Source organism: Kogia breviceps, chromosome 4 (genome assembly GCF_026419965.1).
Source record: "Kogia breviceps isolate mKogBre1 chromosome 4, mKogBre1 haplotype 1, whole genome shotgun sequence".
NCBI classification, from domain to species: Eukaryota; Metazoa; Chordata; class Mammalia; order Artiodactyla; family Physeteridae; genus Kogia; species Kogia breviceps.
The window spans coordinates 158,341,215-158,363,810 of record NC_081313.1 but is presented as its reverse complement, the minus strand read 5'-3'; the positions used below and the strand labels follow the sequence as shown (position 1 = coordinate 158,363,810).

At 34.7% G+C, this 22,596-nt stretch overlaps 1 protein-coding gene across 2 annotated transcripts in view; it reads right to left on the bottom strand.

Annotated features, from left to right (window-relative positions):
* GABRG2 (gamma-aminobutyric acid type A receptor subunit gamma2) overlaps positions 1–22,596 on the bottom strand; it is a 125,000-nt gene that overhangs the window by 63,630 nt on the left and 38,774 nt on the right. For both annotated transcript variants that reach the window (XM_059059801.2, XM_059059806.2), the window contains exons 4-6: positions 22,303–22,523; positions 19,960–20,042; positions 17,182–17,319 (exon numbers count right to left, since the gene is read on the bottom strand). In XM_059059801.2, coding sequence (XP_058915784.1) covers positions 17,182–17,319; positions 19,960–20,042; positions 22,303–22,523 — 442 coding nt within the window. The remainder of the gene's footprint in view (positions 1–17,181; positions 17,320–19,959; positions 20,043–22,302; positions 22,524–22,596) is intronic.

The following is a 22,596-nucleotide window of genomic DNA, read 5'->3' as shown; positions in this document are numbered from 1 at the left end:
ATCTCGAGCTATAGGTACTTACATGGCCAGGTTGGCTGGCTAGGTATAGCATGAAGGATTATACTAATGGGAAGTTTGGGTTACAGTTTTGTAGTTTTAAATATTTGCTGTCTTTTTCTACCAAATCCATCCCTACAGAGGCCTTCACTTGTGGCCCTTTGTCTAAAAGAAGCATGCATCCCACCTTATAGACATCAGGCTTGCTCATGTGACTTACTTTGGCAAAAACAAATGATTTATGCCTATCAAGCAGCAGAAACTTTTTTTTTCAGTAACTCTACCACTTTATTGACTTTAGCCAACAGCAGAATATCTAATATATTAACAAAAATGTACTACTGGTTGTTATCAAAATTCTGCCAATATATTATTTTTTTTTTGAATTTTTAAATTTCATTTTATTTATTTTTTACACAGCAGGTTCTTATTAATTATCTGTTTTATACATATTAGTGTATACATGTCAATCCTAATCTCCCAATTCATCACACCACCACCACCACCCCCTGCTGCTTTGCCCCCTTGGTGTCCATACATTTGTTCCCTACATCTGTGTCTCTATTTCTGCCCTGCTAACTGGTTCATCTGTACCATTTTTCTAGGTTCCACATATATAGGTTAATATATGATATTTGTTTTTCTCTTTCTGACTTACTTCACTCTATAGGACAGTCTCTAGGTCCATCCACGCCTCTACAAATGACCCAATTTCATTCCTCTTTATGGCTGAGTAATATTCCATTGTATATATGTACCACATTTTCTTTATCCATCCATCTGTCAATGGGCATTTAGGTTGTTTCCATGACGTGGCTATTGTAAATAGTGCTGCAATGAACATTGGGGTGCATGTGTCTTCTTGAATTATGGTTTTCTCAGGGTATATGCCGAGTACCGGGATTGCTGGGTCATATGGTAGTTCTATTTTTAGTTTTTTAAGGAACCTCTATACTGTTCTCCAGGGTGGCTGTATCAATGTACATTCCCAGCAACAGTGCAAGAGTGTTCCCTTTTCTCCACACCCTCTCCAGCATTTATTGTTTCTAGATTTTTTGATGATGGCCATTCTGACCAGTGTGAGATGATATCTCATTGTAGTTTTGATTTGCATTTCTCTAATGATTAGTGACATTGAGCATCCTTTTATGTGTTTGTTGGCAATTTGTATATCTTCTTTGGAAAAATGTCTATTCAGATCTTTTGCCAATTTTTGGATTGGGTTGTTTGTTTTTTTTTAAATTGAGCTGCATGAGCTGCTTGTATATTTTGGAGATTAGTCCTTTGTCAGTTGCTTCATTTGCAAATATTTTCTCCCATTCTGAGCCTGTCTTTTTGTCTTGTTTATGGTTTCCTTTGCTGTGAAAAAGCTTTTAAGTTTCATTAGGTCCCATTTGTTTATTTTTGTTTTTATTTCCATTTCTCTAGGAGGTGGGTCAAAAAGGATCTTGCTGTGATTTATGTCGTAGAGTATTGTGACTATGTTTTCCTCTAAGAGTTTGATAGTGTCTGGCCTTACATTTAGGTCTTTAATCCATTTTGAGATTATTTTTGTGTACGGTGTTAGGGAGTGTTCTAATTTCATTCTTTTACATGTAGCTGTCTAGTTTTCCCAGCACCACTTATTGAAGAGGCTGTATTTTCTCCACTGTGTATTCTTGCCTCCTTTAACAAAAATAAGGTGACCATATGTGCATGGGTTTATCTCTGGGCTTTCTATCCTGTTCCATTGATCTATATTTCTGTTTTTGTGCCAGTACCATACTGTCTTGATTACTATGGCTTTGTAATGTAGTCTGAAATCAGGAAGTCTGATTCCTCCAGCTCCTTTTTTTCCCTCAAGATTGTTTTGGCTATTCACGGTCTTTTGTGTCTCCGTACAAATTGTGAAATTTTTTGTTCTAGTTCTGTAAAAAATGCCACTGGTAATTTGATAGGGATTACATTGAATCGTAGATTGCTTTGGGTAGTATAGTCATTTTCACAATATTTATTCTTCCAATCCAAGAACATTGTAAATCTCTCCATCTGTTTGTGTCATCTTTGATTTCTTTCATCAGTGTCTTATACTTTTCTGAGTACAGATCTTTTACCTGCTTAGGTAGGTTTATTCCCAGGTATTTTATTTTTTTGTTGTTGCAGTAGTGAATGGGATTGTTTCCTTAATTTCTCTTTCCGATATTTTGTTGTTAGTGTATAAGAATGCAAGAGATTTCTGTGCATTAATTTTGTATCCTGCAATTTTACCAAATTCATTGATTAGCTTTAGCAGTTTTCTGGTGGCATCTTTAAGATTCTCTACGTGTAGTATCATATCATCTGCAAACAGTGACAGTTTTACCTCTTCTTTTCCAATTTGTGTTCCTTTTATTTCTTTTTCTTCTCTGATTGTAGTGGCTAAGACTTCCAAACCTATGTTGAATAGCAGTGACGAGAGTGGACAACCTTGTTTTGTTCCTGATCTTAGAGGAAATGCTTTCAGTTTTTGACCAATGAGAATGATGTTTGCTGTGGGTTTGTTACAATGGCTATTATTATGTTGAGGTAGGTTCCCTCTGTGCCCACTTTCTGGAGAGTTTTTATCATAAATCGGTGTTGAATTTTGTCAAAAGGTTTTTCTGCATCTACTGAGATGATCATATGGTTTTTCTCCTTCAATTTGTTAATATGGTGTATCACATTGATTGATTTGTGTATACTGAAGAATCCTTGCATTCCTGGGATAAATCCCACTTGATCATGGTGTATGATCCTTTTCATGTATTGTTGGATTCAGCTTGCTAGTATTTTGTTGAGGATTTTTGTGTCTATGTTCATCAATGATATTGGCCTGTAATTTTCTTTTCTTCTAGTATCTTTGGTTTTGGTATCAGGTGATGGTGGCTTCATAGAATGAGTTTGAAAGTGTTCCTTTCTCTGCAACTTTTTGGAATAGTTTCAGAAGGATACATGTTAACTCTTGTCTAAATGTTTGGTAGAATGCACCTGTGAAGCCATCTGGTCCTGGACTTTTGTTTGTTGAAAGATTTTTAATCACAGTTTCAATTTCCTTACTTGTGATTGGTCTGATCATTTTTTCTATTTTTTCCTGGTCCAGTCTTGGAAGGTTATACCTTTCTAAGAATTTGTCCATTTCTTCCAGTTTGTCCATTTTATTGGCATAGAGTTGCTTGTAGTAATCTCCTATGATGCTTTGTATTTCTGCGGTGTCCACTGTAATTTCTCCTTTTTCATTTCAAATTTTATTGATTTGAGTCCTCTTCCCTTTTTCTTGATGAGTCTGGCTAAAGGTTTATCAATTTTGTTTATCTTCTCAGAGAACCAGCTTTTAGTTTTATTGATCTTTGCTATTGTTTTGTTTCTGTTTCATTTATTTCTCTGATCTTTATGAGCTCTTTCCTTCTGCTAACTTTGGGGCTTTTTGTTCTTCTTTGTCTAATTGCTTTAGGTGTAAGGTTAGGTTGTTTATTTGAGATTTTTCTTATTTCTTAAGGTAGGACTGTATTGCTATAAATTTCCATCTTAGTACTGCTTCTGCTGCATCCCATAGATTCTGGATCATCGTGTTTTCTTTTAATTTGTCTCTAGGTATTTTCTGATTTCCTCTTTGATTTCTTCAGTGATCTCTTGGTTATTTAGTAATGTATTGTTTAGCCTCCATGCGTTCGTGTTTTTTTATATTTTTCTCTGTAACTGATTTCTAATCTCATAGCATTGTGGTCAGAAAAAGATGCTTGATATGATTTCAATTTTCTTAAATTTACTGAGGCTTGATTTGTGACCCAAGATGTGATCTGTCCTCGAGAATGTTCTGTGTGCACTTAAGAACAAAGTGTAATCTGCTCTATTCGGATGGAATGTCTTGTAAATATCAATTTAATCTGTGTGTTCTATTGTGTCATTTAAATCTTGTGTCCTTATTAACTTTCTATCTGGATGATCTGTCCATTGATGTAAGTGAGGTGTTAAAGTCCCCCACTATTATTGTGTTACTGTCAATTTCCTGTTTTATAGCTGTTAGCAGTTGCCTTAGGTATTGAGGTGCTCCTATGTTGGGTTCAGGTATATTTATAATTGTTATATGTTCTTCTTGGATTGATCCCTTGATCACTGTGTAGTGTCCTTCCTTGTCTCTTGTAACTTTCTTTATTTTAAAGTCTATTTTACCTGATATGAGTATTGCTACTCTAGCTTTTGATTTGCATTTGCATGGAATATCTTTTTCCCTCCCCTCACTTTCTTTCTGTATGTGTCCCTAGGTCTCAAGTGGGTGTCTTGCAGATAGCATATATATATGAGTATTGTTTTTGTATCCATTCTGCGAGCCTGTGTCTTTTGGTTGGAGCATTTAATCCATTCATGTTTAAGGTAATTATCGATATGTACGTTCCTGTTATCATTTTCTTAATTGTTATGGGTTTGTTTTTGTACATCCTTTTCTTCTCTTGTGTTTCCCACTTAGAGAAGTTACTTTAGCATTTGTTGTAGAGCTGGTTTGGTGGTGCTGAATTCTCTTAGCTTTTGCTTGTCAGTAAGGCTTTTGATTTCTCCATCGAATCTGCATGAAATCCTTGCTGGGTAGAGTAATCTTGGATGTAGGTTCTTCCCTTTCATTACTTTAAATATATCGTGCCACTCCTTTCTGGGAGTTTGCTGAGAAATCAGCTATTAACCTTTTGGGAGTTCCCTTGTATGTTATTTGTCATTTTTCCCTTGCTGCTTTCAATAATTTTTGTCCATTGATTACTATGTTTTTTGGCATGCTTCTCCTTGGGTTTATCCTGCCAGGGACTCTCTGCACTCCCTGGACTTGATTAACTATTTCCTTTCCCACGTTAGGGAAGTTTTTGACTATAATATCTTCAAATATTTTCTCAGGCCCTTTCTCTCTCTTCTCTCCTTCTGGGACCCCTATTATGCGGATGTTGTTGTGTTTAATGTTGTCCCAGAGGTCTCATAGGCTGTCTTCATTTCTTTTCATTCTTTTTTCTTTATTCTGTCCCATGGCAGTGAATTCCACCATTCTGTGTTCCAGGTCATTTATCCATTCTTCTGCCTCAGTTATTCTGCTATTGATTCTTTCTAGGGTACTTTTCATTTTAGTTATTGTATCGTTCGCCTCTGTTTGTTTGTTCTTTAATTCTTCTAGGTGTTTTTTCTTTAATTATTCTAGGTCTTTGTTAAACATTTCTTGCATCTTCTCCATCTTTGCCTTCATTGTTTTTCTGAGGTCCTGGATCATCTTCAGTATCATTATTCTGAACTCTTTTTCTGGAAGGTTGCCTATCTCCCCTTCATTTAGTTGTTTTTCTGGGGTTTTATATTGTTCCTTCATCTGGTACATAGTCTTCTGCCTTTTCATTTTGTCTCTTTCTGTGAATGTGGTTTTCGTTCCACAGGCTGCAGAATTGTAGTTCTTCCTGCTTCTTCAAGTAGAAACTTTAAGAATCATTTTATTCTTTTGTTATTCACCTTTGACTCTGAGAGTGGCATGCCACAGAATGAAAAAACACAGCGGAAAGATCAATACAAGAATACGTATATTATTATATATAAATTTTAAACCACTGAGAGTTGAGGGTTATTTTCTACCATAGCATAGTCTAGCTTAACCTGACAAATACAGTATGATTCTACCTTACATGTGTGCAGTCAACTTAGATAGATAGATAGATAGATAGATGCCATAACAATAAAGAGAAAAGAATTTATACACTAGGCAAAAATATAGCCAAGGACAAGTCTTTCTGCAAACACAAATTCAGAACAGCTCAGTCATCACTGGATTGGAAAACTGGCCTCTCAGCAAACACAGGTATCTGTTTAGTAAATTATTCTATGGTCTTGGAAGAAGTCTCTACCATTTCTGGATACTTTTCTACAAGACTGCTTGTACATCATAATGCCACCTGGATAATAAGTATCACCTTATAGAATTACTGTGAAAAGTGAATGAGATGATATACATATAAAGGTATTACAAATGCTAGCACATTATATTCTTATTTATTACAGAGTTGGTAGTATCAGTACTATTTTAATGGACTGCTGATTCATAGCAGCCCAGTTGATATAATTAAACACAAAATAGTAAATTAATTTCATACTATGTGCTCTTGATTGCAAGTGTTATTTCTGTTTTAGGATGCCAGGTGTCTATTCTTTCTCCTCTATGAAAGCCATGTCACAGCCATTGTCCTATCTTCATCCTCTGCAATTTCTCATTCACATGAATTCCATGAAATTCCACCCTCGCTATTCACACCCACGGTGGGCCTATTTTTCCCAGGCCAAATTCATTTTTTTCATACGTTAACTAATTAACCAATCATCTCTATGGCAACCCCCTGGGCCTCTTGCCCCACAGTAGCTCCCAGAGTTCTCTATACTTGACAGATAAACTAGATCTATTAATTGCTGAGTTTTACAGAATAAGAAAACATGAAGAAATTTCTCTTAGGAACCCATGGGAACATGGAAAACCTAAATACCCACCAGACATTTGCTTTATGACAGAGCTGCTAAATATCAGGAAATACAGAACAGCATTTTAGGGGTGAAAAGGACCTTCACATTTAATCAAGTTAAATTTTTTATTTTGAGATGAAGCTATTGAGGGCCAAAAGAGAAAATGACTTGCTCAGGGCCATTCAACTATATGGTAACACAACCACAAAGGAAACTCTCTTAAAAGGAATCATAGTGTTTTTTTGTCCTATATCCAACTGCCTTATTTTATCAAAGAAGATAAAGGAAAAAGTGTTAATTGGCTATGCAAGGCTGCTAATCAGTAATGTGCAGGAAAGTTGCAACACACGTTTTAGTTGCTTAGATGTAAGCTGAAAGAAAAGATAAAAGGAAAATACAGAGAAGACTAGATGCACAGATGTCCATATATAGAACTTCACAACTCTGTTTAAAATCCATTTTCCATGAAAGCAGGTGGTAGAGATAAACTGAATGAACTTAAAATCAATTTGCATTGCATATGCTAGATATTTATGATAAATAAACCCATTTGTAGAATGTGAAAAGCAAGTGAGATCTAGGTTGGCTAGATTCTGACACTTCTCTGCAACTCACTGTCTACTCTCAGGCAAACCTTGGTTGATTAATAGTTTTCACACAGTATCATTTTGTGATAGAAATTCTCTCTGCCTATTAAAAGTAAATGAATATTCTTCATTTCCACAGATACATATGTGTTCTCATTTGGGAAATAATTATCTTTTATTTCCCCCTATTTCAAGTGAGATATATATAGTTCGAATGAGATGCATATAGTTTTCCAAAATAAGGAAACAATAGTTCAAGAAGAAAATCATATAGTCCTGAAAATACAACAGGGGGTGTTAGGAATTTTGGTAAAGGAGATTGTGTGCCTCACCCACTAGGACAGGTGAGAATTCAGCTCTACCCAATCATTTTCAAATGCAAATGACAACCCAGATATTTAAGATGTAAAGATGTTTAAGATTTGCATATGAAATTTCTCAACTGTTCAATGTTGATGGAAATAAATAAAATTTAACTCTGTCCATGTCTAATTATTTGTGCTATAGTCTGTAGTTACACAATTGACTGCCAATTTACAAACAGTGATTTTTACCTCTTTGGAGTAGTTACCCTAAGTAAAATTACAACTGGCCTTAATCTTTGATATTTAGCCCTAAAATTTTATTTTTCTATCAAGCTAATTTTACTCTCAGTTACTAATACTGGTAACAAGAAATCACCAACTTAGAAAATGTAATCATTTAATCCTTGAGTGGTTACAATTAATGTTCGTGATTGCATTATATATATGTTTAGCAAGGAGGTATTTCACAGCTCATGCATTACACATGTCTTTTATATTACAAAGCTCTTCACCACTTAGCACTGAACAGTAGATATGATGAAAATCAAAGTGAATGGTGCTATAAGTCATACGAGTAAAGGCAGATTAGAAATCATGTTTGGAAACTATTCCAGTAAACTCAGTTATCTACATTGAAGCTTTCATCTTATTATCAATGTCATTTATTCTACCACAAATAAAGATACCATCTTATAGAGCTGATAGAGAAATGCTTATGGGCAAAACAATTAGGTTTGTGGAGGGTAGGGGAGAAGAACTAGAGAAAATGCTATTTTTTAGTATTTCTTTTTGACATTATTCTGAGAGATGATGTATAACAAGGTCTAGTTAATTTGGGGGTGGATCAATTAGGAGACAAATGTGAAAAATTAAACATTTATGATGTGGTGTATATGTTAAACATGAAGCACTGTCAGTTTCTTGAATAGCAGAGACAGCATATATAAAAGTAAACAGGGGAACTTCCCTGGCGGTCCAGTGGTTAAGACTCCATGCTTTCACTGCAGCGGGTGCAGGTTTGATCCCTGGTCAGGGAACTAAAATCCCACATGCCAAAAGGCACGGCCAGGAGAAAAAAAAAAAAAAAGAACAAAATAATGCCATTTGCAACAGCATGGATGCAACTAGAGATTATCATACTAAGTGAAGTCAGAAAGAGAAAGACAAATACCCTATGATGGCACTTATATATGGAATCTAAAATAGACACAAATGAACCAGTATATGAAACAGAAACAGACATAGAGATCAGACTTGTGGCTGCCAAGGGGGAGGGGGGTGGGATGCACTGGGAGTTTGGGGTTGGTAGATGCAAACTATTATATTTAGAATATGGATAAACAAGTTCCTACTGTATAACATAGACAGGGAACTATATTCAAAATCCTGTGATAAACCATAATGGAAAAGAATTTTTAAAAACATTTGCGTATAAATGAGTCACTTTGCTGTACAGCAGAGATTGGCACAGCATTGGCATAACTATACTTCAATAAATTTTTTTTTTTTTTTTTTTTTTGTGGTACGCGGGCTTCTCACTGTTTTGGCCTCTCCCGTTGCAGAGCACAGGCTCAGCGGCCATGGCTCACGGGCCTAGCCGCTCCACGGCATGTGGGATCTTCCTGGACTGGGGCATGAACCCATGTCCACTGCATCGGCAGGTGGACTCTCAACCACTGCACCACCACGGAAGCCCGAAGAAATTTTTTTTTAAGTAAGCAAAAAAATAATATACTTAGTCATGCTTAACATATGTGTCAATTCTCTAGTCCTTGGGCTTTCCTGATGTCTTTCTGCCCTGGATTAATAAAACTAGCTGTTCTTGATTTCCTAAACGAGGTAGACTTCAGGAGTGGCAAATAAGAACAGTAAACAAATTCTGCTCAGCTCCAGCTTGTATACCCCAGAAATGCTTTTCTGGGCTATTACGCCTGCAGTGTGCCCTGACCTTCATAATAACCTCCTTTTGAAGAAAAGAAAGTTAAGTATAAAACAAAACAAAACAAAACAAAACAAAAAGCATTATTTTCCTCACTGCTATTTAATGCCCTTTTCAGACTCTGACATGCTCAAATTTGCATAGGTGCAATACTGGATAGCATTATTTTCTAAAAATGCAAAAATAAAATGAAGGAATTATTTGACTGCATCAAATAGAGTGAAAGAAACATTCAATGAGTCTGTGTACAGAGCACAGTGTCTATAGAGTCAGTCTCCACCATCTCATATTTCATGTTTTTAAAAATTATTTAATGGTTTACATTTATTTGGGGACAGCAGCTGAACAGGAGAGCTCTTTTAGTTGTATCAGTCACATTGATGAATATGTCTTTTAAACGTAGCAAAAGAATTTCGATTGAATTAGGAAACACCATATACTTGGATAAAAATTAATGTTGTCTTGACCTGGTTGGTTTTGATAGATGGTCAAAATAAGATATTAGTCCTCAAAAATACTGTAAATAGTAGTCATGCAATCCTTTTATTATGTTTTCTTTCTGATGAGACTCTTCTGCAAGTAACACTATTATACAAATATACTGGATCCAACAGTTTCTTAGTTAAGGCCAGATCTGGCTGGTGATCCATAGGTTCACTTAACAAGTGAATAATAATATCTTATAAGCAATAAATATGTTTCTGAAAAAGTAAAATATTGTTGCTAAATTGTTTCTCACTTGATGTTATTGCCCCATGTAAATATAATTGCTATTCCTATAAGTTAACATTTTGTTGATATATGTATATAGTTATCATATTAAATGCTATTACTTCATTGCACTGTCTCCATAAAAGTAGGTATTATCAAGTTTAGAAATAACTTTTTTATTTTGATTGATTCATCTCTTTACCTCATGTGTTTGTTTGTGAAAGGCAGTGGGGTAAAAACTTGGGAACTGGGTAAATAACTCTATTGAACAGCCTTGAACAAATTACTTAGCTCCTCTAAACTTAAGTTGCTTCATCTGTAAAATGAAAAATATTACTTCTCTGAGAAGCTTGTGAGAAATAAAATGATGTCATGCATGTTTCACAGATGCTAGAAAGTCATAAAACCCACTGTCCCTTCCTGGCACACAACTGAGCTACACTTCCTGGCCCCATTTTTATCTCCACAGGAACACACAGCTAGTTCTTGCCCACGGAATGCAAGCAGAAATGAAATTTGTCACCTTGAAAACAATTTTCCTTAGACTTCCTATGACTCCTCTGTGCAGCCCCTCTCCACCTCTAAAGCCCCATTTCCTCACTTGGTACTGTCAGAGCAACCTTGGAATTTAAAATTCCAATGTGGGATTATTTTTTTAATAGTTAAACCTTCTTTTTTTTTAGTTGAAGTATAGTTGATTTACAATATTGTGCTAGTTTCTGGTGGACAGCAAAGTGATTTTGTTAGATATATATATTCTTTTTCATATTCTTTTCCATTATAGGTTATTACAAGATATTGAATATAGTTCCCTATGCTATACAGTAGGACCTTGTTGTTTATCTATTTTATATACAGTAGTATGTATCTGCTAATCCCCAACTCCTAGTTTATCCCTCCCCCACCTTTCACCTTTGGTAACCATAAATTTGTCTTCTTTGTCTTCAAGTCTGTTTCTGTTTTGTAAAAAAGTTCATGTTATCATATTTTAGATTCCACATTTAAGTGATATCATAGAGTATTTGTATTTCTCTTTCTAACTTACTTCACTTAGTATAATTTCTAGGTCCATCCATGTTGCTGCGAATGGCATTATTTCATTCTTTTTTATGGCTGAGTAATATTCCATTGTACATATGTACCACATCTTCTTTTCCATTCATCTGTTGATAGACATTTAGGTTGCTTCCATGTCTTGGCTATCCTTTGGCGCACAGGATTAGTTGCACCGCGGCATGTGGGATCTTCCTGGACCAGGGCTTGAACCAGTGTCCCCTGCATTGACAGGTGGATTCTTAACCACTGTGCCACCAGGGAAGCCCTACTTTTTTTTTCTATTTGGAGAATGATTTGACCAATATGTACACTGATATAGGCAGAGAAGGTTGAACTTGAGGTTAGTATTAAGAAAAATGAGCACAAAGACCTGAAATAGGTTCAACTTATCCAAAAAACCTCAAGAAAATAAAGGATATGGTGTGAGACTAATGGGCAATGTTTGAAGATATAGGGTAGATTACATATATTTTAGAAATCAAGCAACGAACATGGACGTTATCCACGGAGCTGGTGTTTCTAAAATTGTGGTCTGCATGCCACTGTTGAAAAGTAAGATGAATTTAGTGGTACAGAGTTCTTTTTTAAATTTTATTTTAGTATTTATGCATTTATTGTAATAGAAATCAAGAAAATATAACTTGCACATGGAATCGAAGCCAAAAAGGTGGGTTAAAGACTAAAAGGAAGTATATAATAGTTAATGTACATGGGAATGCCAAAAAACTATGAAACAATGATGTTTACACTTCTAAAGACGATATGGAAGATTTAACGGTTTTCTAGACTTATCATGGTGACCATTTTGAAATGTATAGAAATATGTTGTGTACCAGGAACTAACATAGTGTTGTAGGTCAATCAGACTTCAAAAACAAACTCATAGAAAAAAGATCAGATTTGTGGTTATTAGAAGCAGGGGTGGTGGGAGGGAGAACTGGATGAATGTAGCCAAAAGGTACAAACTTCCAGTTATAAGATAAATAAGTACTAGGCATGTAATGTACAACATGACAAATTAACACTGCTATATGTTATATTTAAAAGTTAAGAGAGTAAATCCTAAGAGTTCTCATCACAAGGAAAAAAAATTTGTTTTCTATTTCCTTAATTTATTATGTATATGAGATTATTGATGTTCACTAAAGTTATGATGGTAATCATTTCATGATCTATTTACATCAAATCATTATGCTGTACACCTTAAACTTATATAGTTCTGTATGTCAATTATATCTCAATAAAACTGGAAGAAAAAAAGATTTCACGTTTTGCTAATGTAGGAAGAACATGAGGTATTTCTTTTTGATTCATAATAATGGCAACGGTATCCCAAGAATGTAGGTTCTCCTAAGAAACTCATTTGCCCAGTTTTCTAACCCACATCTCAGGATGAGAACATCAGGAACAAAGCTCTGCTTGATACCAAAAATCATGTCGATAATTTGGTGAACTGTCCATGGCAATATGACTAGAAAGAACAAGGTCTTCTACTTGAGAGAAAACAATGAGCAATGGAAAAATATATAGTAGAATTCTGCATTGCGTATTTAATTGAGGGAAATTTTATGGTTTTATCAATATAATTGTCCCAAGAAATCCATTTTATAATTACCTACTGATCAACAACTCTAAGCAAATCACCAGGCTAATAGCATCATGGATACAAAGATGATTAAAAGAAGGCTTCCACTGGGAAGTTTATGACTAATTGGAATGAGAGGGCAGAAAAGAGGAAATAAAACAACTGCTAAAAAAATATAAGGTGGAAATTATGTTTTCATAAAGTAGGTGAAAATGCCCTGGGGGAGTTTGATGATGATGATGGTGCCTTCCATTTACTGCATCCTTTCTATGTGTTAGGCACAATTTTAAGCATTTTCAGTGGATTATCTTACTTAATCCTGAGAGTAACTCTGTAACATTGGTGATATTGAGCTTAGATATATTCAGTAATGTATACAAACCAGTGTTCAAACCTGAGCTGTCTGCTCCAAGAGTGCGCATTCTGGTATTAAGGTCTGAAAGGTCTCACTGAAGAGAAGCTGGTTTTTTTTTATGTTTTAAAGTCATAAAGAAGGTAGGGCTGAGTTCACAAGCCATTCAAAAAAGAAAGGAGACTGAAATTCCATGTGTGTATAGGATTAGCTATTTATATTCATGAAAATATTAACAAAGTAGTTCTGTCACAAGCTGAGAAATTATAGAAAACCAAGCTGGAAAGTTCCTGAGATCAGGGGCTTACATATTAGGAACAATAGCTTGTGCTTAATTGAATCTCCTGAATTCTTGGGACATGAGGAAAGCCATGGTTCAGGAAGACTTACTGGGACACAGTGCAAATAAAAATAGTACAGTGATTAACAGCATGAGTCTGAAAGCAAACCACCTGAATTCATGTCCCAGCTGCCAAATCTGATCCCTGCAAGTAAATGAACCCCTAGAAGTCTGTTTCCTTAACCGCAGTCATACCTTCAGTGTTAATGATGTTAAATATGACTATGGTAATGAGAATTAAAGTAGGTCATGTATATAAAATGTTTGCTATGGTACATGTAGTTAGTGCTCAGTAAGTGCTAGCTTTTATGATTAATGTATAAAGCATAGACTGTAGAAAAGAGAGACTGACAGCAGGGATGTAGTTTAATAGGCTCCCAACAGAGTCCAGATGAGAACAGACACGATCGTGAACTAGGACAGTGGCAAAGGCAGCTGAAAAGAGGACAGTTACACAAGATATTTCAGAGGTATACGTGCCTTCGTGATTCATTAGATGTGGGAGGCAGACATGTGACTCTGAGTGTTCACGCCTGGCTCACTGGGACAATGACAGTGCTATTACCACACACAGAACAATCAGGAAGAGGGGATGGTTTGAAGAGAAATCATGGATCCAGAATCTATCTTGCTGTATTGACCAAGAATTAAAGGTATTCTTCAAGTCTTATCAATCTACCACCGCGGCAATATTTTTCTCAGGAGTGACACACATATAAATGGTGATAAAGATGATTCAGGTGGTGTATACAGAATTATCACATAGCCTCGAATTACGTGTAAGAAAATTCCTTCCTGCTTCTTCTACCCTTCTGTTTAAACCAAGGCAGTGTTTTACTTTGGTGCTAGTTACCCTTTTCCTTTTCTATACTATCTCTTTCTTTCCTTTTCCACATACTCAGAGCCCAGGGAACACAAATATGTGCACTGAAAACTTAAGAACATTTGTTCATTCTTCATTATATTCTTATATCAATTTCTATTTATGTCAAATGCTTCTCATTTTCCAATTATGGTCCTAATATGAACTTTCCTTTAAAAAATCATTTTACTAATAACAAGGAATCAATTTAAAGAAAAAATACACTAAGGAACCCACAGTACAGTCACCACTTAGATATAACAAGATCATGAAAGGTGAACTTACGAATGAGTGACGATTAGCAATCTCCGCAGTAAACTAGGCCTAATTTTAGGCACTATTCTCTCCCAGTTTTGACAGAGGCTTCTCAAAGGGAGATACATTTACTCTAAGTCTAAGAGAAAACCACGTTGTTGTAATGGCCAAGATTCAAAAAGGCTATAATTCTGATCTTCTGATAACTTCCCAAGAAAGTTGTTAATGTAACTTCCTTGTAGATATTAACTAGTTATGGAGCCATTCTCTGAAGATAAGAATGGCATCAGAAATAAAACAAAGATCACACAGAAACTTCCAATCATTACAAAATCAACTGTCACAATAACCAGGCTGCCTGTTGGCATTGGTGTTGACTTTCAACTCAGCCCTTTCTCTTCCCAGAGGCAACTGAAATGATACCACACACAAAAAACAAACCAGCAAGAGCAGGGAGTGGACAGGAAGACCAAGGTGGAGGCTAACCCCCATATTAACATTCACAAGGAGTTGATACAATCAATTAAATGATGCTACTCAATATCAAATCTGATACCAATACAGTTTTGCTTTGATTTCTCTAGGAAGAGTAATAGCCTTGTGATACCTTGATAAATTTTCTTGCCATGCTATAGGTAAATAGATTATTTTCTTTTGGATGTATCTCTTACTAGACAGTAAATACTCTAGATTATTCTCAGTATGACTCTTTGGGGAGGGGATGCTGTCAAACCCTATGATATAAAGCCAACACTTCCCTCACCACCATTTGGTTTTAATGCCACTCCGGGCTTAAATGACTGAACAAAAGATCTGCTAGTCATAAATTTGTGGGTTCTGTTTTAGGGTGCTGTAATAACTACAGAGATACGAACATACAACAGAATTTAATGCCCAATTTCTTATTCTGGAAGCATATAGACTTAGAGATTATTTTTACATGTGCTCTCTCACAGATGGAAGACCTGTTCTAAGGCAGTCCTGAATCTGTTTTGGGGACCAAAATAAAGACTGTTCTAGTACTTGATGGTCAGTATTTCCAATGAATAAGAGAACATAAGGCCACATTTAAAAAATAAACTAGAGCATTTCTTTGATTTTATTTCAGATTCTTTTTGCAACATAAGAGTTTTTTTTTTTTTTTTTTTTTTTTTTTTAAGAAATCTGCAAATGCCAAAAACAATGTTAGGTTTTTGATTTAGAGGATGATGCTTATGAAGGTAGACTCTTAAATTTCCATTTCTGTCTAGGTCCGTAATTTATTTCTCCTTGTACAACAGACCAAGGCCTTTTTCTAAATTAGTCAACACAAAAATATGTCCTATGAATTTCAGGAGGAAAACAATCAGGTATGCATGAATAAATCAACAGAAAACAGCTTAATTCATGGTAACAAATACAAAAAGTATGTCTTAATATGGTAAGCTATGAACACAATGTTTATATTTGAAATTAGGACATTTAAATTCACATAACTTTAAAAAGGAGTAGCTGGAATAATCTATATGGAATATGCACTCAGGGGCTTCCCTGGTGGCGCAGCGGTTGAGAATCTGCCTGCCAATTCAGTGGACACGGGTTCGAGCCCTGGTCTGGGAAGATCCCACATGCCGCAGAACAACTAGGCCCATGAGCCACAACTACTGAGCCTGCGCATCTGGAGCCTGTGCTCTGCAACAAGAGAGGCCGCAACAGTGAGAGGCCCGTGCACCGTGATGAAGAGTGGCAGCTAGAGAAAGCCCTCACACAGAAATGAAGACCCAACACAGCCAAAAATAAATAAATAAATAAATTTAAAAAAAAAATGCACTCAGCATTGCAGAGGGTTTGTATTAACCTATAGCCACCCATGAGACAGGTCTGGTCTGGAAATATGTTTGACTTGCCCCACATGTTTTTTTAAATCACCTTCAATTAATACCATTAAAAATTATGATATTTGATATAAAAATACTATAGATTTTTAGTTTCTCTTGAAAAAAACTGAAGTCCTGACCACATTAGGTCCCATGCATACTTGATAATTATAACTAATACTATTAGGCACTACTACTTATTGAATGCTAAGTGTTAGGTATCATTCTAAGCATTTTACCTTTTTTTTTTTTTTTTTTTTAATACATACAATATGACTGTGAGGCAGATCTTTTTGTCCACATTGGTTATCCGGGAGAGCTGGTCCCCTGAGAAATTCAGTAATTTCTTAAAATATGTAGCTGGCAAATGATGGAGTTGGGATTTGAACCCAGGCCTGTCTGACACCAAAACCCAGTCCCTTATTCACTGATGAAGCCGGTTCAAAATATTTAATTACTGAACATGGAATTAGTTCATATCCAGTCTGGTCACTCTTCTGCATTTTTGAGAAGTTAATATTCCCCATGTGATAGTTTAAATATGAAACATATTTCTTAAAAGAAACATTATACCTATGCCTAATAAGTATTTTCTTCTTTTTTAATAAATGTTACTTATTTTTCTTAAGGGAATTAAGCAAATAATTTGCTTATCCAATTTGAATCTAATTTGCTTTAAATTGATAAAATCCATTTATATTTATGTATTGTACTAGAATATCAATTATAATTCTCTCTAGTAAATTAAAACACTTCATTTAATTTTCTGAATATCATTTCTAGACAAGTGTTGAAAGCTTCTAAATCATATACACCAGAATTTAAACTCTGGAAGGGACACTCAAAATGATTTTTGAGTGCATCTTACCAGAAGTTGTCTTCACTACTTCAGTGGTATTTCTCAGTCCAACAAATGAAAATTGATAAAGCCTCCAAGATCTTGTGTCACCCACTTCAACAGAACTACGCTTCCATTGATAGACAATTTCTTCACGTGGATAGCCATCTGCCGTGAGATAAAAAAGCACACATTTTAAATGATTAAAAATGAACATATGTGGCAACCACCTTCTATGAACAAGACACTGAGGGAGATACCAAGAGAGATAGTTTTGACTTAGATGAGGATCTTGGACTAAAGAGCATTACCATAGGGAAAATCAATACAATTTCCCATATCCTAATGGGAAATTAGATTTAAAAACCATGAGATCAAAATTACCCATGAAAAGCACTTAAACTGCATAGAAGGTACACTATACATGGTTTTGTATATATTATACGCATACTTTACATTGTCTGGGGTAAGATATAAAAAGTAGCCAGTATATATAGTAAATAGTACATATGCAAGATATTGTTTATGGTGAAACGGAGTCAACAGGGCAAGATTTTGAGAGTCATGCAGAAAACAGAAAATGATGGAAGAAGAGCAGACTCAAATCCCTCCCCAGGGCATGTCCTTGGAATAGAAGATGATTGGGAAAAATTACCTCAACTATTTACATTATTCTCTCTCTCAATTTGTTGAGGCTTCATTTTAATATACACAGAAATCTGCAACTAAAAGCAGTAAGTAGAGATACCAAAGGGAAGATACCAATGAGAACTATGTAGACTCCTTACAGCTCAGTTATGTTCAGCCAAAACACCAGAAAGCATTCATGAAAGAAATATTACACTGATAATATAGTGATTATCAGTACCTTTTCTTAGCCATAATATCCTAGAAAACTTTCTCAATTTTTCTTCTAAATTATTCATTTACTTATGGGGATGATGATCATACTTATTTCATGGAATTGATGGTCAATATATATTTGTTGAATGCATAAACATAATTTTATAAGTAAGCTGCAGAATAAACTCAAGTAAGATAGATGACAAAACTAGAAATCTTCTCAATTGTTTGTCTTCTAATAATGCTGTGGAAAGGTAATTTTGATTATGGAGGCTGATTGACATCTTGGAATAAAATCCCTTGTTTCCTTTTTTTCCTTTCTTTTGGTCCAACTCTTTGTCCACTATATTTTATTAATAAGAAGAAAAAAGAAAGCTGAATCCCCAGATTGCTATTGAGTGGTGGTAGCAGGCTGGTAGGGCTGGATGTGGTGAAAACTGAGACTACGAATGATAATATTAAGGAACTTCCTATGGAGAACATGTTGGTGATTGAATTGTTTTAATAGCAATAAGTACTATTAAGTTGACTTTGGGTTCAGAAGACAATAGTCAATCAGGAACCTGATGGCATAGAAATCACTATTTCTTAAGGTTTAGCTGACTCACTGGAGGAGTAGTCCCAGTTGGGAAAAGAAATCCAATCTCCTAAACCTTAGGTAAGCTTTCACTAAAAAATATTCTATCCTTGGATGAAGTAGAACATATGAAATAAGATTTATAATGGGAATTTTTCTCAATATATATAATATACAGTGAAGTTTTCCTTTGGTTCTCTCTGGAAATGATGTTTATTGAAACAGGTGATTGGTTTTCTCATCTTTTTTCTTTCTTTTCATTTTTTTTTTGAAAGTATTGTTATTATGATTTAGTTGGTTCTTAGGAGTCTCCATCACTCCCTGGCTGGGAAATTATACCTATATTAAAAACTCAAAACTCACAGCCAGTTTTTCATTTTACCCAATATGCACAATTGACAGTCCCCAAATAAGAAGGAGGTGAGCAATCTAACACGAATGCAGAACAAACAGTGAGGCAAACGTGGGGAAAATGAGGCTTGTTTTCGATTCAGACAGAAAATATCTGTGAAGGTTACTAAAGCTTAATTTGTATTAGAATCATCATGTATACATGATGATTCTAATACATATTTTATGTATTAGAATTTGTATTAGAATCATCATGCTTTTCTTGCTATAGTCTATTATCTGATGATAATAATAATAATTAATAAAATAGAGCTTTTGATTAAATCTTATTATGTGTGAGGTACCACACATAATAGTGTACCAACCATTTTACATATATCAACAAAACAATACTGAGGTGAGGCAGGTCTTATAATTTCTATCGGGCACCTGTGTTATGAACTCATTGAGAGATTTAGTAATTTGCTCAAGTCTTTAGTGATGGAGTTGGGATTTGAACTGGACCCACATGACACCAAAAATCAGTCTTTTGCTCACTGGTAGATAACTAGTTTTAGGTATTACTAGAACTCCAGGTGGAAGAGGTAATTTTCAATTTTGTTATCTTTATAGGTATATCAAAACTGGAATGAACAAACAACATTGTTGGACCTCTGTGTGTCCTGATATGTAAAGGGAGAAAACAACTAGCAAATGTACTGCTACTCTCTTCTGGACCCGCGGAGGGAGTGGAGATGTATAATGCACATTTACCTCTTTCTACTGAGACCAGGACAAGCTTTACAATCCTTCTCAACAAAGGGCTCCAGGAAACAACTGCCAGTTTATTAAAAGTTTATGCCTCAATGAAATCTATTTGTAATTCCTGATAAAATAGATCCCTTTTTATGATGAAAGAGATTGTCAAAATCTTCAAAGTCAACAACACTGCTTAATGCAATTTTGCATTCTGTTTAAGTCTCCCAATTAACTGATATTGCAATCAGAAAGACTAAGTGGTGAGAGGGAATGCAGAATATAGAATGAGTATTACTTACAACTGGAGAATTCCAAGGGGCAGGAGTGTTCATCCATTGGAAAATTGTGCAACTGTAATTGGCACTCAGCATCAATTGTCAGCCTAAATAGAAAGACATGAAACATAAATAGAAAAACTTTAGACTGTTTTAAAAAATGTACATTAGCACAATTTCTCGTGACCATTTGTTTTTATTCCTGGAGAGTATGTCACCCATCCTTATTGATAACACAAGGTGATCCTCACTGAAGAAATTCACCAAGTCCAGGAGAAAATTGTTTAAGACTTAATATAGTCCATTTACTTTCACAGACTAAACAATAGGATCTCATTGACCTCAACTCCATTTACACAATATTTATTATCCCATAATTTTTTTGGCAAATTAATTGCACAGGAGATTGCTCAGTGACTGCACTTAACTTACTGAATAGAACAAACTGTTTTAAGAACGTAAACTCATTCACTGTTTGCATGTAAATGAATGCAGATAATTCTCAGATCTTATCTGCTAATTAAAGCAGTACCTTCTCTTTATAAGTACTTGTTAGCTGTTAGCTTTAAATTACTATATGTGAGTTTAAAAACACCTATGTTTCACAATGGAGTATTATGCATTCTTACAAAGGAACACTATAAAGGCATTATATAGGATGTTAAAGAGTAGAAGAATGTCTAATAGCAATCACGAAATGTTAAATACATATACACAGACATATCAGAAAAATGTTTGCCAATGAGTTTCAATTATTTTGCATCTAAGGTGCTTATTAAACATACAGATTTTCTTTCCCAATAGAGCCTGGGACTCTAGGAGGGAGAAAACTGAAAGGAGTCCTAGACGTTTTGACCACCTTTGGGGAAGTATGAGTATATTGTTAAATTGTAATGGTGATGGGTTGATGATTTTTAAAATTTCATATTTGTTAGCTATATTTCTTACAATTACAGGTATCAATCTTAAAGTAATAAAAGTTGTTTTATAAACTTTTATATTAAAAGTTTAGCATAAATTTTAATTGGGGAGATTTTATTTTTCTATGGTATAATAGAGCAATTACTGATCTTAAGATATAATTAATAATCATTGAGCCCTTAATTGTCTGCATGGCACTGAGTAAGGTGAATTTTTCTCTCATTTAATAAGAGTTATTATGGCTATATTGTACTTGGACTTGTCCAAAGTCACAAATCTAGTGGCATAGTTGAGATTTGAACCCAAGATTATGTCTCCAAAGCTAGAGGTTTTAATCATTGTCACTCAGTAATTATACGCTCTTCCAAAGAAAAGATTAGTTTTATTCATAAGTGAAATTATAATTAAATTAGATATTTTATTAGTATCATTTCTCCAAATTAAACTGGAAATGTTAAAATTGAAGATAATGTAGATTGCAGATAGGTACATAGATATATATCTATGTGTATACACACATATTCATAACTCGTTATAGATAAGCAACTCATTACAGATAAGCAACATATTCATAACTCATTATAGATAATGCTTATCATTATAGATAAGCATTATAGATAAGAATAAAATCATCTCTCTATATAGCCTGGCAAACTCATTCAAATCTTGAATGAATCTTATGAGAGATATTTTTGAGCTGGGGTCCATAATTTAATATTGTACAGTGACTCTGCAAGTTAATACAAGTGGAAAAATGACTATAATATTATGAGAACGATAAAGGGACTTGAGATAGTGTGACTTTACTTAATACTTCCAAAGTTAGACTGAGCTCTTAATTAGCAGACAAAATTTGATTTCCACTTCGAGTCTAATTCTAGTCATTACCTTACATCTAATTTAATAAAACTCATGATGAAATTAAAATATATGCAATGAATTTCTTTTGTAATTGTGGCTCTTTTTTCCAGTAACTGATATAACTCTGATGATAAAGGCTTTGGATCCAGTTTAAAGTATTATATTTTATATCTTAAATATTACCTATGGCATAAAATATATGTCAGAAAGGCATTTAACATGAAACATTTTGAAGCTAAAAGTTCCTGGATACTAAGATCTAGAAGAATCATACTATTCATATCTATTATTGAAAATATATACAAATAATTTAAATATCTGCTGTGCTTCCTTTTTTATTAGGCTCATGTCCCTGTGAGAAAACAGAGTTCTCACATCAGTCAAAGAAAATGTTATACCTGTGTCCCTTGGAAAAGTTCATTGATAACAGAAAAAAACCTAATTTTGTATCATCACATACTATTTTGATCAAGCATGCCAACCCTGATTTAGGCTTGACATCTTTTGTTCTTTTCGTTTTAAGAGAACATGATTGCTCTTTGCTTTATTTCCAGCAATTACTCCTTTCCTTTTCCAAAAGACTACCTTAAAGTGTAGAGCACTCGACCATCATTCCAAATTCTCAGCATCCTATTGGGGGTAGTTATCCAGTGTGCATCGGCCTTTTTGGAATTTCTGAAGAAAGTGTCTGGAATCCAGATTTTCCCCACCATGTTGCTATTCAATCGGAGGACTTTAATGGTGCTGTTAAATTTCAGACGTCTGTCATACCATGTTTGGGCAAAAAATATATCAATCGTATATTCCTGTTTTAAAGAAAAAAAATGAAATGGAACATCTTTTATATAGTAGGATTGTATTGTAGAGCATTTGTTTGCA